The sequence below is a fragment of the Carassius auratus genome, chromosome 49 (assembly GCF_003368295.1).
Source record: "Carassius auratus strain Wakin chromosome 49, ASM336829v1, whole genome shotgun sequence".
Taxonomy (NCBI): domain Eukaryota; kingdom Metazoa; phylum Chordata; class Actinopteri; order Cypriniformes; family Cyprinidae; genus Carassius; species Carassius auratus.
This window is the reverse complement of record NC_039291.1, coordinates 9483483-9500773: the sequence shown is the minus strand read 5'-3', so window position 1 is coordinate 9500773 and position 17291 is coordinate 9483483. Positions and strand designations below refer to the sequence as shown.

Sequence of the window (17291 nt, the reverse complement as noted above, 5' to 3'; positions counted from 1 at the left end):
AACTGGTTTGTAAATAATGCTATACTTCATTGAGAAATGATAAATTGATCATGAATAAAGTATGAAATTACACATTATAGATATGCTTTTAAATCAAGAATAAAGCATTTATAAACTGATTATTACTGTCTATTAATGCTTTATAAATTATGAATTATCTGTTTACTAATGCTTAGTTAATGATTAATAGTGTGCAGTTATTATAAAGTGTTACCAGTTTTTTTTTCATATATTATATATCCATCCATATATGTCTTAATAATTTGATATATATATATATATATATATATATATATATATATATATATATATTTACAGTTGATATTTATATTACTCATTACATATATATTACTTACAAAAATTGATATTTTAGATCATCCATATATGCAATTGCTGTTATTTTGTTTTTTTATATTTAGTATGTTCTGTTGATTTGTCTGTATTTTATGTATTTATAATTTTAATTTATTAGAGATTAAATATTTTGTATATATTTATTATTTTCTTATATTTTTATTAACCAATCAATCCATCCGTCCATCCATCTATGAAATTAGATTAATCTAATTCTTCCAAGACTAAATCATCATCCATAAGCAGCGCAAGGTTGTGGGTTCATTTCCCAGGGAACATGTTAGGTAAAAACTGTTAGCCTGAACGCACTGTAAGTTGCTTTGGGTAAAAGCGTCTGCTAAATGCATAAATTTATTTACATTTAATTTAAATGTATCTTTGTTCCTTTACATTTCTACTCTTAAGTGAAGGTCTAAAAGTCTGTGTATCTGGTGTGTGTCATTTAGGTCGTACGGTGATCTTGTCCACACATCACATGGATGAAGCTGACCTGCTCAGTGACCGTGTGGCCATCATCTCTCAGGGTCGTCTGTACTGCTGCGGCTCTCCTCTCTTCCTGAAGAACTGCCTGGGTGCTGGTTTCTACCTCACTCTGGTGCGGCGCATTAAAGATCAGCCGTCCACAAAGGAGGTGAGACTTTAACCGTCTATTACAAAGAGTATATAAGGCAGCTAGATTCACAAGGTTGCTCTGATTCTTACAGGCTCAGTGTGACTGTACAGAAGACTGCTCCTGTAAGTGCTCACTCTGTACCAAATTTAAAGAGAGCGCTACAGAGCAGCCCAGAGTCACAGAAAGAAAGATGGAAGGTAAAACACTGATATAGTTTGTTTATATTAGATCAGTGTAATCTAACTGCAGTGATCATCATTTAGGTAATCTCACTCTCTCAGGGGACATTAAAAGCATCACGGCCCTTGTCCATCATCACATCCCAGAGGCCAGGCTTATAGAGGTCATAGGGCAGGAGCTCACATTTCTATTGCCCAGCCAGGGCTTCAAACATCGTTCTTACGCCAGCCTGTTCAGAGAGCTAGAGGAGACGCTGACAGACATGGGGCTGAGCAGCTTTGGAGTGTCAGACACTTCACTGGAGGAGGTATTTTATTTTATTGCATTTCATTGCATTGCATTGCATTTCATTTCATTTCATTTCATTTCATTTCATTTCATTTCATTTCATTTCATTTCATTGCATTGCATTGCATTGCATTGCATTGCATTGCATTGCACAAAGCACCATAATCTTACTTTGTACAACACGTTAAAATCAAATTTTGTCTCTTTTGTGTCCTGAAGATATTTCTGAAAGTCACAGCTGATGGAGAGGCTGCTCACATCAACGCTACGTCTAGTAAGATTTCATTCTAATAGCTGTCATTCAATCTCAGACATGCAGATATTGTGTATATGTGTCTGTTTATAGATCTTGTGAGTGTTGTATGTTGTGATTTATGATGTCTGTTTTTGTGGTTGAACCCCTTAGACATCAGAGTTCTGCAACAGAAATCTCTTGCGAGTCTCTATAGAGAGAACACAGTGAAAGTGAAAATAGAAGAAGGTGATGACTAATATTAGACTGTCAGGCTTATAATGCTTCATCCTAGCTAAGGCTGCCTGCTAAAACACAACACAGAGTTAAAAGACAAAGTAGAGAGATGTCCTCAAACATACCGCTATACTCTATGCTAAATAGTGCATATGGTGCCAGTTAACCCTTTGTCACATGAAGTGCTATTTGCTTTTTTTATATATATACAAAATATATGTATTTCACAAAATAAATTCAAGATGTATGTCAAAATCATCCATTGGACAGATTTTTAAAGATTGAGAATTACAAATTTGTCCAATTGATGAATTTGTTCTTATACATTTTATTAAGTAAAAGTGTAAATAAATGTTTTTTTTTCTTTGCCGTTTTGTCTATATGCTTTTATTTAACTTGTACTAGCATTATACTACAAAAGCCTCCTGGTCTCACTGGAAATTTCTTATTAGTTGACCAAAACATTATAGAAATAATTCAACAAATAATTTGGATCTAGATTTTGACTGCATTGATCATGTATGCAGATACAGACCGGGCGGTGTATGCTAATGGCCAGTCTAACTCTGGAAATTCACCCAGCAGAAACGGCAGAGGATCCTATCAGGTGAAGGGAATCTTTCTTGTCTTGAAACAGTTTTTTGCTCTTCTCATTAAGAGGTTCCATCACACCACACGATCCGGCAAAGACTTCCTCGCCCAGGTCAGAATAACAGTATTGCTGTGTAGCGTCAGTAATGAAGTCCCTAAGATTTGGCTGAGTTTTTATGGGGCCTGCTGATATTCTCTTCCTCAGATAGTGTTGCCTGCTAGTTTTGTCCTTGTTTCTCTGATGTTTACGCTGATTGTTCCTCCATTCGGCGAATACCCCAGTCTTACTTTAAGCCCATGGATGTATGGCCGACAGTTCACCTTCTTTAGGTACAGTATATTTACATTGGAACCCGATTGGCTATTTACTGAATACTAAGCAGTTAAAACAGTCTTTTTTCTTACTATTTCTTGCAGCAATGAACAGATTCAAAGCTCAGATATGAGGTATTTTGGTGAGGTTCTTCTAAACAGACCTGGATTTGGGACTCGCTGTATGGTGGATGAACCTCTAGAGTATGTGCACATGCGTTCTTATGATATACATGAATCTCCAGAGGTGTTTGTCCTGCTTACCATGTCCATTCTTGCTTTCCACAGAAACTATCCATGCAATAACATAACTACAGAGTGGGAGATGCCCCTGGTTAACCCAGCTTTCACTGAGATGTTGGGTAACCCAGAATGGACGGACATTAGTCCGCCTCCCAGCTGCCAGTGCAGGACACCCAACAAACTCACAATGTTACTGTGTCCAGAAGGCGCTGGAGGTCTTCCTCCTCCCCAGGTTTGTCTCTCAGTTATGGATACAACAATATAAAGACTTTAATATTATGTATAGTGATATAGTGTTTCCTGCATTTCAGAGGATTCAATCCACTGGTGACGTGTTGATGGATTTGACTTGCAGGAACATCTCTAATTATTTGGTGAAGACCTACCCTAACTTAATACGGACAAGGTAGGTATTATGGCCCATTTGTGACTATTCATCCATTAACTTGCTCTTATGTTTCCAGGAATTCATCTTATTTGTGTTTTTGTTGTACAGCTTGAAGAGCAAGTATTGGGTGAATGAACAAAGGTATGGGTGACAAAAAAATACAATGACTCCCTCTAGTGGACACTAAGAGAACAAATCTGTGCTTTCTGTGGTTTAAACATGTTGAAGAATGACAGTATGTGTTTTTTTTCAGGTATGGTGGCATTTCTGTTGGAGGGCGACTTCCTGTTCTCGATGTGGATCCTAAAACCGTCCAGGATGCAGCTGCTCAGTTAGGACGTCTGCTTAATGTTACAGGGGTACATTTTCTGATTGCTTTCATTGTGAATTGATGTAATCGAAGCAAAGTATTGAATGGAAAGTGCTTTTAGTTTTTCTAATAGAATTAAAAGACTTACTGTTGTGATCATTTGCAGGGAAGATACTCGAAGCTTACTCTGCAGGAGTTTGGGACTTTCTTGAGATATATGGAAACTGAAAACAATGTCAAGGTGTGATTCCTTTCAGCTTCACTTTCGGTCGCAGTTTACTGAGCTCGGCTCGTCCCAATTTAAGATAAATAACCCATTTGTTATCTCCTCTAGGTGTGGTTCAATAACAAAGGCTGGCATGCTATGGTGGCCTTCATGAACGTGGCAAATAACGCCATCCTTCGAGCCAACCTGCCTCCTGGAGCTGATTTAAATGAGTATGGCATCACAGCCATCAATCATCCACTAAACCTGACCAAGGAACAGCTGTCGGAGGTCACAGTGTGAGTGGACTCCTGACAGTACTTCACACAGTTGTTTTACTTTAGTCTAGTCTTTATGCATGTAAAATATCTTTATTATTCACCTATTCTTTCTCTCAGACTGACCACCTCAGTGGATGCAGTGGTGGCTATCTGTGTGATTTTCGCAATGTCCTTCGTACCTGCCAGTTTTGTGCTGTATCTGATCCAGGAGAGAGTGACGCAGGCCAAACACTTGCAGTTTGTGAGTGGGGTCAGTCCTCTGGTGTACTGGATCGCTAACTTCTTTTGGGACATGGTCAGTATAATGGCGTCCTACAATTACATTTTTAGTAAATTTTGTTATCAGTATATATAGTATAAATATTTACATTTTTATTAAGTGTCGTGTTATGTTATGTACCATTTCATTTGTTCTTTAATTTTAATTATGTGATAAATTATTATTTTTTCATTATATTTTTCTGAAAATATGCAACAAACTGTAAATTATGCATCTAGAAATGTCATGTCATACATTTATGAACACGCTATGCTAAAAAAATACATACGATGCAAAACATTAACGATTGGTTTAGTTTTTTTTTTATTTTGTTTTTTTAGACTATCACAAATCATTTTTGCACTTTCAACAAAACCTATGTTACCCAGCTAGAAAATATAATCTCTTTAAGTAATAATAATAACTAATAATCCAGAAGCATGTTATTTTGACCAGTAAGTGCCTTTATAGTGAATAATAAGTGTGTTTATTCTATAGCATTGTTTTATGTTCTCTGGAATGGTCTGTTAATTCAGTTTTGCTAATGTCCCGTCATTTCAGATAAACTATGCTGTCAGTGCAGCGATGGTTGTGGGGATTTTTATTGCATTTGACAAAAAATGCTACACCTCACCTGGCAACTTGCAAGCCCTGATAGCTCTGCTGATGCTTTATGGGTAATGGAAAAATGTCATCTTTCATTGATCCTTTTACATTTCTTCTAGCAAAACGGCATTTCAAGATGTATTTAAGTCTGTCTTATTAGATATGTGGGTCAAAATGTAAAAGTGTCAGTAGCTGTAGCAGTAAATACCTGCATGAGAGACGAAGGGTCATAAGTAGTAGACCCCACTGAAAGGTTTGAATATTTTATCATATTCTAATCAGTCTTTTTTATTATGAAATAGTTGGTCGGTGACTCCAATGATGTATCCGATGTCTTATATATTTAACGTGCCAAGCACAGCGTACGTCTCTCTGTCCTGCATCAACCTCTTCATTGGCATCAACAGCAGTGCAATCACGTTCATATTAGACCTGTTTGACAGTACAGAGGTGAAACATTCCAGCCTTCATTTTATTGAACACAATTTATGTACATTTTTCCACTAATCCCAATTCCCACTAATATCATAATTAGAATTTTACAAGGCCAAAAGTTGAAGTGTAAAGCTGACATTTCATCCTCCATCTGTCTCTACTTTCGCAGGCTCTGTATAAGTGTAACCAGGTGCTGAAGAAAGCTCTACTTGTCTTTCCTCACTTCTGTTTGGGCCGCGGGCTCATTGACATGGCGATGAACCAGGCCGTGATGGACGTGTATGCACGCTTTGGTGAGTCCTGCTCCTGTTCCCACCTCGCACTTCAGTCGGTTGTATTGTAGGCTGTTGCGACCAACCCTAACCTGGCCCCTGGCAAGGTCTGGACCCAGTGATCTGGCCTCCATAAAAGTCACTGAGCTTTAATCTATATGTCAGCATGATGGGAATATAACATCTGTTGGCAGTTCAAAGCAACAATTATTTTTGATAACCAAATGGATCAGCATAGCTATATAGTTTATATAATTCTAATAATTTAAATGTTGGTGAAACGTCTTATGTATGTCTCAGGTGAGGACTTCATTTCGGATCCCTTCAGTTGGGACTTTGTGGGAAAGAATGTGACATTCATGGCGATAGAAGGGTTTGTCTATTTCATCCTGAACGTTCTGATACAGTACCGATTCTTCCTGGACCACTGGTGAGAAGAAATACATTCAAAAGAGTCACTCCAGTAGAAATGTTGCGTCCCCACATACAGACACAGTATGCTGTCTCTTTCAACAGGATGGCAGATTTAAAGAAGCCGCCAGAAACTGATGAAGATGTGGATGTGGCCAAAGAGAGAGAGAGGGTTTACAAAGGAAAAAGCTCTAGCGACATCCTTCAGATAAAAGACCTATCAAAGGCAAGTCTGTCCTCTTTATACTGGTGCATGATGTGTAATGTTTCACACAGTAGAGATCGTGAGTGTGTTTTTTTCTCTTTATAGACATATACTGGAACGATCAGGCCGGCGGTTGACAGGATATGTGTCGGAGTGTCACCAGGACAGGTAATCACTGGAGACATTTGAGACATTTGGTCTTTGTGTTAAGAGCACCTTGAGCTTTGACTTTAGCACCATTCTGATTTCTGAGCTTTGTGTGAACTCTTTTCCCGTTCCACAGTGCTTTGGACTTTTGGGTGTGAATGGTGCTGGGAAAACTACCACATTCAAAATGCTGACAGGAGACATTGATGTGACTTCAGGGGAAGCTGTTGTGTCTGGTTACAGGTTTGTTTTGCTAACACAGCACTGTTAAGATCTCACTGTTACGATAGATCTTTAGTGAACATTCTCTACTCAGCAAGTGTTTTGGTAGTTTGCACAGACAGTAGTGCTAGCTACTCAGTTAGCTATCTGGCTAAAAAACATTTTATCTAATTAGGTAGAACTGAAGAATTTGTACCGAGGCACATTTTGGTTCAACGAGTAGAGTGCAACAGTTCCCGTCTACTTTTCCAGTGGTCTTGGTTCTGGAAGTATTTTTTGATTTATTTTTTTCTATCATGGGGATTTTGAAAAGTTATAAGACGTGGACCAAACTAACCAATGTTGAATCCCAACATTAACAACTTTGATTTGCACCAAAAATTACTGAGAATTCAAACAAAGTATTTTGAAAGCATAAGGGAACTGACCCTGTGTTCATTCTATCCATCCTAAATAGTATGTGAGACTATTTAATGCTGAAAAGTGTATGCCAGAAATCCCCAGATGGTCTACTATTTCAGGTAGATTTTTGAAGTGTGGATCTGTGCACACTCTGATGGCTAATATTACCCACAATCCATTGTGCTTTGACAAATTATTTGGTTCAGGTCTACAAACACGAATAAAAATGAATATCCCATCAGTTATGTAGCAACATAGTCTTACCAAATCAATTTCACTAAGTAGATAATAAATGGGATTTTTCTTTTCCTAAACACAACTGTTATACTGAGAACTTTATAGTTTGAGTTTGGGGTGAGACTACCTGTTTGATTGGACTTTGTCCAAAGTGTATGGGGTTAAAGGGGCAGGAAGACTGTGCAGCAAAAACTGTTTGAAACAATTTTTATTTTTACCCTAACAGTCGCCTAGAAGAGCCTAGTAACTGCATAGCGCAACACACTAACCACTCATTACTCCCTAGCAACTGCACAGAAACATCCAGTAGGAATTTTTAGGAGAAATCCATTGCTGATTTTACTGTTTTGTTTGGTATTGCTATTGATGTAGCAAATTTCACACTTTCCACTTATTTGGATTTCAACCCATTTTGATTTTTGTCATTAACTTGGTTGATTTCTTGTGATGCTCCAGCATTCTTACCAACATTTTGGATGTGCACCAGAACATGGGCTACTGCCCTCAGTTTGATGCCATAGATGATCTTCTAACAGGAAGAGAACATCTGCACTTGTACGCTCGGCTCAGAGGAGTCCCGGAATCTGAGATCAGCAGAGTGAGACCATATTCCACTTTCTAATCTCTTCTTATTTCTTTCTCTCTGAGGATTTCTGACAGAAACCACTATCTCTCTTTGATGCAGGTGGCTGAATGGGGAATTCAGAAACTGGGTTTATTTGAGTATGCAGGCTGCACTGCCGGCACATACAGTGGTGGGAACAAGCGTAAACTCGCGACAGCTATTGCAATGATTGGCTGTCCAGCTCTTCTGCTGCTAGTAAGGGCCTTTCTGTGCGATTTATCTCAGAATAAGATAATGATTGTTACTAGTATGCTTTTTTTTTCATGTGCCAGGATGAGCCAACTACAGGGATGGATCCTCACTCTCGGAGGTTCCTCTGGAACTCCATCATGAGTGTGATTCAGGGTGGAAGGGCAGTGGTCCTTTCATCACACAGGCAAGAACACGTCAAAACACGTGAATTTTATATACCGCTAATCATAAATACTGTATCCTAACCTATGGAAGTATGTTTCGGCCACATAATAAAACAATAAGTTAATCTTACATTTTTTTATCTTACATTTCCCACAGACGTCTGAAAAAAAAAAAAAGTTAGAATTGGAAGATATAATCCCGGAATTCTAACTTCTCTATTCTGACTTTTTCATCTGAATTCTGAGTTTACATCTGGCAGTTTTTTGGTTTTGTTTTGTTTTTCACCACAAAATAAAAAGATAATTGTGACTTTTTATCACACAATTGTGACTCTCACAATTGCGAGAATAAAGTGAGGAATTATGAGTTATATTGCCAGAATTGAGAGATAAATTAACAATTACCTTTTAAATTAGTTTTTCCTGTGGCAGAAACTGGTTTTCGTACTAACATACACCTTAACATTAGGTGAAAAGCTTTTTATTTTATTTTCACTTTTAGAAAAAGTGTTTATGTCAGCTCGTTTCTATAGGGATAAATTTGGCTGTATTCACTTGATATATTTGGTGATATTGTGCACAATTTAGAGTGTCATTTAACATTTTTTAAATAAATCTTTTGTTGGTGAAAAATAAGAGCCGATTATATAATAGCCTATTTTTACCATCCTATCAAATCAAGCTACAGTCCCTCTATACATAATTTCAAGTTCAGAATATTTTCAGTCGAAAACATGACACATTACAAAAACTAAATGAATGCTGATTTAAATAAAGTTAAGTTAGTAGTGTTTTTTTTTTAAGCATGATAAATAAATAGTGTTTGTGTGTATATGTCTTTTTTTTTCTTTTTATGAACAGCATGGAGGAATGTGAAGCTCTCTGCACACGACTGGCCATTATGGTGAATGGAACATTCAAGTGTCTTGGCACAATCCAGCACCTCAAATACAAGTACAATCACAAATTTTCACTTATGTTCACATAAAAAATGTCCAGTTGCACAGATTTTCCGCAGTGCCAAATATTTTGTATTTGCATCTCTATTCTCTGAACATCTCTTATAATGTTTTCCCTGCAGATTTAGTGATGGATATGTGGTCACCATGAAAATCAGAGCAGCCAAAGCGGGCACTGTGCCAGATCTGAATCCGGCCGAAGCGTTTATGGAGAGCACGTTTCCAGGCTGCATTCAGAGGGAGAAACACTATAATACTCTACAGTATGAGATCGCTTCTTCCTCCCTGGCCAAAATCTTCCAGCTAGTCTTGGCCAACAAAGAAATGCTGAATATCGAAGATTACTCGGTGTCCCAGACAACACTGGACCAGGTATTTCATATGACCCTGCTGGCCTACAGTAGATCAACCTGTACCATTTAGATCTTCAAATATTTGTCAGCATCTCCTTATGCAATACATTGAAGCTTGGAAAATGTATGACTCCCTTTATGTAGTCCAAAACAGGGAGAACTATTATAGGGTATAGCAGTATTTTTTATGGTACTGTCTTCCTTCTGGGACCCGATATCCCAAACTAGACAAGCACAGAATACAACAGTCAAGTTCAGGGTCAGATTGCCACAAGCATTCATCCATCTTGTGACCGCCACCATTTGTTTCCAAGCCTACATGTGACAAATGCACTGGGACGAGGGCAGTTTGGCTCTTTATGTAGTCTGCTCTCTTTGTTTCACTCCCTGTAGGTGTTTGTGAATTTCGCAAACCAGCAATCCGGAGAAGATGATGCCATTGTGTTGCACCCAAGGGCAGCCGGTGCCCGGCGGGACATGAGAGTCTTTCCAGCGAAAATGAAAGCCTAAAATCTTCATTGAGCAGGTCAATTGAAGTCATCTGGCAGGCCACACAAAAGAGTCATGAAATGAGGGGGAGATGATTTTCTTTCTTCTTTACCAAACACTCATTTTGAATGTTTACGCAGTAACGGCTTTACACACCTTCTTCGCTTGGCCTTTTTCTTTTTATATAGAAATGCAACCAAAACACTAGAAGTTATGAATACTGTAGCACTTTATTATGTCAATGTCACTGTTTTGCAAATAATTTTGTTTTTAAAACAAATCAAATGATGCAATAGATTTTATTGCAAAGGCTATTGCCATTGAAATGCATATTGCATTGTGATGCATTGCAAGTCAATGTTTTAATAACTCTTGCCAAGTTAGAAAAGTGTAGCATACAAACAACACTTTAAGTTGCAATTAAACCAGATGTTAAATGTAGAATTTTGTAATTTGTTAACTAGAAATAGCCGGTAGCAAGGAATGGTACAAAGTTGATTTTGCTTTAGTTTTTTCTTTATTTCTTGCTTGCCTGTAAAGATACTCCAAAAAAATACTATTAAAAATGTTCTTGCTCACTGTCACTTTGTCAAGAGGGAATGCAATAACCTTTCCATAAATAAAATCTGGAGATATTTATTAAATAGTATCACTTGAGACTGTTTTTTTTTTTTTTGAACCTGTTAATGAGATTTTAGTTAAAACAAATTATTTAAATTTGACACCAAAAGTTCAGTATTTTCATATAAATATATATATTTTTTATAAATATTGTAGCCAATTAATGTAACTCAGTGTTTCCCTTTTTAAGAAAAAACTTTTCTTTCATGCTGAAGTAGTTGGTTTACAGAGGTAGAGTACTGTATATTGCACATGGATAGTTGTGGAAATGATTTAAAAAAATATTTTGTCAACACAAATTCTTACAAATCTGCTTATTTAAAATCTCAAGTGGCATACCATTGTAAATACAACAATGTTCGAACATCATCTTACATGATAACCGTCAGATATTGTTGAAAAGTGGATTTAACTTCATAATGCTTCCCAAAGGGGGCCATAAATCTGCTATATTTACATGCAGCTGTTCAGATGTTTCCTAGTTCTCTCAGCTGAAATCATAATATCTCTGGATTTTGACCTGAAGTTGGTTTATGTGAATGTCAGAGGATCAAAGGGAGGATTGGCATGCGGAGGTTTGGGTAGTCATTAAACTCCCGGGTGTATGTTTTGTGTTTTCCTTTGGCCCAGATGGTCATTTGAATGAAACCTACAAATGTGAAGAGAGCCACTGCAAAAAAAAAGAAAAAAGAAAAAAAAAGAAAAAGAAATGTAAAATAATTCACATATAGCACATTTTACATTTTTCTATAAGAATAATATATATATATATATATATATATATATATATATATATATATATATATTACTTATAACAAAATATCAAAAACGTAACAAAAATGTAACTAACTTTAACATTAATATATATATATATAGAGAGAGAGAGAGAGAGAGAGAGAGAGAATTAAAAAAAAAATAGAAATTTTTTTAATGACCATTTATTTGAAGCTCATTTTATATATTAAAATCACAAAGTTTGATTGCATTTACCTGGCACACACTGGGTCATGATGGACAGGCCCACCCAAGCACCCACCTGATGACAAATTTAAGCAAAGAGTTGATGGACCGGTTGTAGGTGGCAGATTTAGTGTCATATATTAGATTATAACAATGGTGCTGTTACCTCATATGTGTAGTTGGGACATGAAACAAAGAAGAAAAGCCACGTAAAAGGGTTTTTAGATGGATTTGGGTACCTACGACATTTTGTACCTTTAAACAACAAAAAATTGGGTCATACGCAAATATCCTGATCTACAGTAATGCCATAGAAATTTGACATCGTATACCCACCTTCACATTTAAAACTGTTCAGTGACCAGTGGATTGAAAAATTACCTGCCTCACAAAACTGGGATACAAACAATCATGCCTGTTAATTTTTTCTTTAACACAGCATGTGGTCCAAAAATAATAGGTTATATTAGATTTTTAGTGGTACCAGATTTTTGGACGCTGTAACATATGTACTGTAGTATGTTTATTAAACCAAAAACATCACATACCACAAAGATAATTAGTGCATATTTGACTTGTGTCTTTCCATATGCTGTAAAACACAAAAATAAGTTTAATTAATAATCAAATTGATTATTAATAAGATTTATCTCCGCTGGTACTCACATGGTGGTGTGTAGAGAGGATGGTTGATGTAGTATGCTAACCATGCTGCAAAACCCCAATAATATGCACAATTCTGTGAATTCGGAGAATAAGCTTCAGCTTTGAGGATTCGACACTTGCAATTTTCCCAATCATAATAGTATTGTTCAGCTTGTCTGATTTCTCAGAAAATAACTGTATTGTATTAAATTATTGTTTTACTGTTTTTCTGAAGTAGACAAATTACTTTTCAGTAATTGACACCATAGAAAACCAATCCACTAAACACTCACCCTTACAATGGCTCTGAGAGGCATCGTGCCATTAGAAAACCGATGCACAAAGATTGTTTCAAATAGCCTCTTGATATAGTGGAAAGAGTGACAAGCACTAGCCAGACTGAAGAGAAAACAAAAAAAAATATTATTAAAAAAAATCTTCCATGGAACAAAAAAGTTAAATTTTTTTGTGAGAATGTACTTGACCACTTGATGAGAGCTGGAGGTGAGGGTGTATTTGTGGTTATAGACGTATGGGACGCGGAAATAGAAGAGGAGATATATCAGAAGAGGACCTATGTACTCCGCCAGAAAAACCTGCAGATCATTGACGTTTTTAAAGATTGTATGTTTGATGCTGTCAGAATTACATTTTGAAAATCCCTTACCATCGTCCATCCCAGTTGTGGGCCAAGGTCTCTGAAATACAAGATCGCTGAGGTCCCGACGGGCAGATTCTGTAGCAGGTCATCATTTCTCAATGCCTTTCCTTCTAAAAAACACAAACACAGAACTAGATTTGTTATAGTTTTAGATAAGTGCCTGGGTCCCGCTGCATCAAAGCAGCTCTCGGCTGATACTGTAGCACTTATCTTGCTTTATGAAACCTGAAAAATGCTGCCTTCAAAAGAGGTAGCAAGACATCAAGGCACATCTGAGAACATCCACAATGTTTGTGTAACATCCTCTCTACAAAGTTCGTTTTCAAAAGTAGCACAGATGAATAATATCCCTCAACTCAGATTCCATTTCTACCCAAGGTATAAACAAGTCCTCAGATATTTTGTTGGTTATCTTAAAAGACACTTTTCCTGAAAAAAGCAAGGATTTACATTTAAGCTGTAACACTGAAACTGTCACAAAGAAATGTGACAACTGTAACAAATTACAAAAATGAAAAAAGGACGGGGTTCTATGCACTGGCTGCTGGATTTTAAGATGTGTGTTTTGCACTCAAAAGTACTGGCAGATAAAAAAAAACAAAAAAAAAACAAAAAAAAAACGAAGGGCCAGGGTTCAAGTGGACTGAGTCCTGCATACGTCTCCAGAGAGAAGTCAAATGTTTTCAAGGTCTAGTTAGGACATTTTGATTGAACACAAATGTATTATGAGGTCCTCATACTCACTGGGGTCCAGCCTCAGGGCTTGTCTAGCTGGGTACCATTTGGGATCTGACAGTGAGAAAGAAAAATCACACAAATATTACTATGTATCAGATATTAAGATCTACAACCCACTGTAATACAAGTAAACTGAGGATAAATGAATGCTAAATTCAAGAATAATATAGACACAAACATTATACTAAACTAGTAACATTTGATAAGCGTTACGTTTATTACAAAATCATTTAGAACTAAGTAAGTATTGTTCGTTATTAGCTACATGAGCTCTGGAATACTTGATTATGATTGGTCAATCGCAGGATTCAGTAGTCAGAGATTTCCTCATATTAACCGTCACTCCACAGCAATCTCGTCCACAGCTCATCTAATCAGGTACCGAACAGAGTACCCTTTTAAAGTCCTTTCAGCCAATAGAATCGCTATAAGACCAGTCTGTTCATGACACCGGCGCTACTTTCAGGTTTTTCATCTGACCCTGAAAAAAACATTTAAAGCAATTGGCACCATTTTGTGTCTAAGGAAAATTGCTTCAGCATTAATAGTACTATAGTATTGTTACAGTATTCATCTTGTTGCTATAGGTTCTGAATGTTCTGAACACTGTTACTTGACTATTTTAGCGGAAGCTTTACTATCCACCTTGTTCTTCCTGTAAATTTAATGTGTCTGGCTTCCGGAGTTCCAGGTATTTTTAGCTGTACAAAACACCTTGTTTTGCTGCTTGATATTACAAACTAATGTGCCTTACAATATTATTTTAATGTACAATTTTAATTATGAACACACTGGTATGTTCTGTAGTGCAAAATTTGACTGTTTACTGCACGTTGTTATTCTTTCTCATTATTTCCCTACAGTGGCTAATGACCCAGAAGTCTTGCACATTCACAAAAAAAAAAAAAAAAACGGCATAATTTTAAGTTGAAAAATAAGATGTATATACGAGTAAAATTACAAAACAATTTAAACTCAATTCAGTTGGCCTGTTTAACATCCATGCACTCGTTTATGAGTCATTCGTTCATTATTTCAATATTACGCTTGACAGGCTGACCAGGAAAAATGTGACCAATATTTCAAATTTGACTAGGTAAAATTACAGTACAAAGCCATTGTGGGGTAAAACTTACATGACTTATGAAACAAACTCTTAATGTCACCTACGCTTGAATGGGGTTCAACCTGCATTAAAAATGAAAATGCAACAATTGACCATTAAGTTTTGGCCGTGTGCAGCAGTCACTGTCATTGATTGTAAGATGTAAAATCTGCTTACCTTGTCAATAAAACAGAGCTGTTCTTTAGTTTTTGAGTCCAGTATTTCGACCTAGAAAATTCGAGTCATAAATTCAGCTGGGTCAATAGCCGCACGGCACAGACACTACAAAGCATATACTTTTTAATTCAGTCAACATAAATCAAGCTAATTTACTGAAGGTCTGGCCTCAGGGTGAAGCTTTCCCTTCTCTTCTCTCAGAATTTTCTGCTTCAGAGATGCATCACAAAACTGACAACTGAGAAAGGGAATACAATCCTTTGCAGTCAACATCGTTTTCACATTAATAGGAAATAAGTGGAGTTTAGGAAAAATTCGCAACATGCTTGAGTGATCGCAAAAAAAACATGCTATTACATTCTGACAGGTTTCCAAGTGTATCCGAGACGCCCATGAGCACCTAATGAGGACGGCACAGTCGAGTCTGTTTTTATTGATCACAGCTTCTGTTTTGACAGCTCTGTCCCCGTTTAGCTCATTGTATTCACTTCATCAATCGTCCCCAAAACAAACATTGAATCTCTACCATTGCCTGTTCCTGACCAGTCTGAGCTCTGAAAGCCAAAGCACTGGGATTTTTTTAATCTTAATTAAAAGGCGTCAGCGTTGATCTACAGAGTACACGCTGTGAGTTGGCTCTGCTGCAATTTGCCTTGAAAGCACTATATACTGTGGAGTTCAGCAGAGCTGTCAACCTGAAACTGCTCTTATGCTGGCTAGTGTAATAATCGTCTAATGGACACACAGGCTTAGCCTAATGCTCAGCTTAAAGAACGAATCCCAGTGGAGTGGTTGAGGTTATTCTGCAGATGGGGATGTCTCGGGTCCTACTTGCACACGTTGCATCTGATGCTGATCCACTTGTCTAAATTCAACAGGGAGTTTTCTAAACTTACACTTTTTATGCCAGGTATTTGTTGAAAAGGCATTTATCTATTGCGTGTAAATTTTACATTTCTTATAAAGTGATATATGTGACTTACCATTATATACATGTATAAACACCATGCAGTAAACCTGTCCTGCTTCCAATCAGACAGAGTAATCAATAAAAGCACTCTCTGCATTTCTGAGTGCTATTGACAGGACGTCCTGCCTCTGCTAGACCCATCCCCCCAGTACTGTTAATACAGCAGTAATGATGAGGACTGTACCAGGCTCAAAACATTTTTTATCTACACTGAAAGATTTTGCTTTGTTTGAGATTTTTCAGTTCTTTCGTTCTTTGTTTACTTCCTGATGACAGAAAACAGTTTTGAATGGACATTTGAATGTTTGATTTTTGAACATTTTACTTTGAAGTTGTTTAATGTTAGATTATATAGAGTGTGTGTGTTAATCAATATCACAGCAGTCTCTGGTGGTGTTACAGTGGAAATGCCTGAGAGGGTCATCAATCCTCCACAGATGACAGGCCTGTCGGTTATGTGTTGAATTATATTTACTTGTTTATGTTCAGCAAGCGCAAAATTAAAGCAAACCGGCGTACAGCAAATTTGCTCGTACAGTATGAAACCCAATTTGAGGAACTGATTATTTGATATGTCAAATTTTCAGCAAACTTAAAACATGCTGTGATTGTTTTTATTTAGCTTAACATATAAGCACTGTCAGATCATGAATTTGTTCAATTTACAATCTTGATTAAACCTAATGAGAATGCCTAACAACTGTCTGACAACATGTTTTGAAATACAGTGTGTATACTTTGTGTGTGTGTGTGTGTGTGTGTGTGTATATATAATAATAATAAAACAAGGATTAAACCACACGTTTGTGGCAGATTTAGCCATGTTCTGGGAACAAAAAAAAGTTTGTCTCCAAAGTATAGCTCAATAAACCCACACACAACAAAGAATCTTCCTCTTTGCCTTTTGACTATGAGAATGAGGCTTTTTAGTCTTTTAACACAATTCATTGCCCTCCACACCCACAGTTAAAAGTTTGTATGAAAACATGTAATCTTGTAAATTAATGCCTTGATGCCTTACCTCAAAAAATATTGTTCTGCTCATTCCGGGGGCCCTCGTCTGACGTAATGTAAGGTCCCCCAGAGTTGGTCAGGCTGCTCCGTCCTGTCCTGTGGTAATGGCAGTGTTAATTCTCCATTCTAACCCTCCTCCGTCACTCTCCATCTCCCCTCCCACACTCAACCCCTCCTACGGCCTCTGC

At 37.0% G+C, this 17291-nt stretch overlaps 2 protein-coding genes across 3 annotated transcripts in view; one reads left to right on the top strand and one right to left on the bottom strand.

Annotated features, from left to right (window-relative positions):
* LOC113066136 (retinal-specific ATP-binding cassette transporter-like) overlaps positions 1–10850 on the top strand; it is a 32422-nt gene extending 21572 nt beyond the window's left edge. Inside the window, exons 24-51 of the mRNA XM_026237813.1 lie at positions 801–985; positions 1059–1164; positions 1249–1454; positions 1655–1709; positions 1842–1916; positions 2432–2607; positions 2701–2825; positions 2913–3011; positions 3096–3282; positions 3362–3456; positions 3547–3579; positions 3692–3797; positions 3915–3989; positions 4083–4252; positions 4352–4529; positions 5055–5170; positions 5402–5549; positions 5704–5827; positions 6107–6236; positions 6323–6443; positions 6528–6590; positions 6706–6812; positions 7887–8028; positions 8116–8250; positions 8328–8431; positions 9273–9365; positions 9493–9742; positions 10117–10850. Coding sequence (XP_026093598.1) covers positions 801–985; positions 1059–1164; positions 1249–1454; positions 1655–1709; positions 1842–1916; positions 2432–2607; positions 2701–2825; positions 2913–3011; positions 3096–3282; positions 3362–3456; positions 3547–3579; positions 3692–3797; positions 3915–3989; positions 4083–4252; positions 4352–4529; positions 5055–5170; positions 5402–5549; positions 5704–5827; positions 6107–6236; positions 6323–6443; positions 6528–6590; positions 6706–6812; positions 7887–8028; positions 8116–8250; positions 8328–8431; positions 9273–9365; positions 9493–9742; positions 10117–10233 — 3521 coding nt within the window. The 3' untranslated portion in view covers positions 10234–10850. The remainder of the gene's footprint in view (positions 1–800; positions 986–1058; positions 1165–1248; positions 1455–1654; positions 1710–1841; positions 1917–2431; positions 2608–2700; positions 2826–2912; positions 3012–3095; positions 3283–3361; positions 3457–3546; positions 3580–3691; positions 3798–3914; positions 3990–4082; positions 4253–4351; positions 4530–5054; positions 5171–5401; positions 5550–5703; positions 5828–6106; positions 6237–6322; positions 6444–6527; positions 6591–6705; positions 6813–7886; positions 8029–8115; positions 8251–8327; positions 8432–9272; positions 9366–9492; positions 9743–10116) is intronic.
* Positions 10468–17291, bottom strand: tecrl2a (trans-2,3-enoyl-CoA reductase-like 2a). Of its 2 annotated transcripts, none has more exons than XM_026237814.1 (13): positions 17111–17291; positions 15120–15170; positions 14974–15025; positions 13844–13888; positions 13106–13209; positions 12919–13034; positions 12732–12837; positions 12460–12532; positions 12342–12385; positions 12130–12187; positions 11960–12048; positions 11824–11869; positions 10468–11503 (listed from the first exon to the last, which is right to left on the bottom strand). In XM_026237814.1, exons 1-13 carry the CDS (start codon positions 17132–17134, stop codon positions 11376–11378), a joined length of 936 nt encoding a protein of 311 aa, XP_026093599.1. In that variant the 5' UTR covers positions 17135–17291; the 3' UTR covers positions 10468–11375. The 2 variants fall into 2 exon arrangements, with proteins under 2 accessions (XP_026093599.1, XP_026093600.1); XM_026237815.1 differs by having other exon boundaries at positions 13106–13206.

Bases quoted from the DNA above. Each gene is read 5' to 3' on its own strand.
- tecrl2a (XM_026237814.1), bottom strand. From the start codon at position 17,134: ATGAGCAGAACAATATTTTTTGAG. The intron at 12,049-12,129 runs GTGGGTATACGA...TGTTGTTTAAAG, and splicing joins GAACAGTTTTAAATGTGAAG to GTACAAAATGTCGTAGGTAC. The intron at 11,870-11,959 runs GTAACAGCACCA...ATTTGTCATCAG, and splicing joins GTCCCAACTACACATATGAG to GTGGGTGCTTGGGTGGGCCT.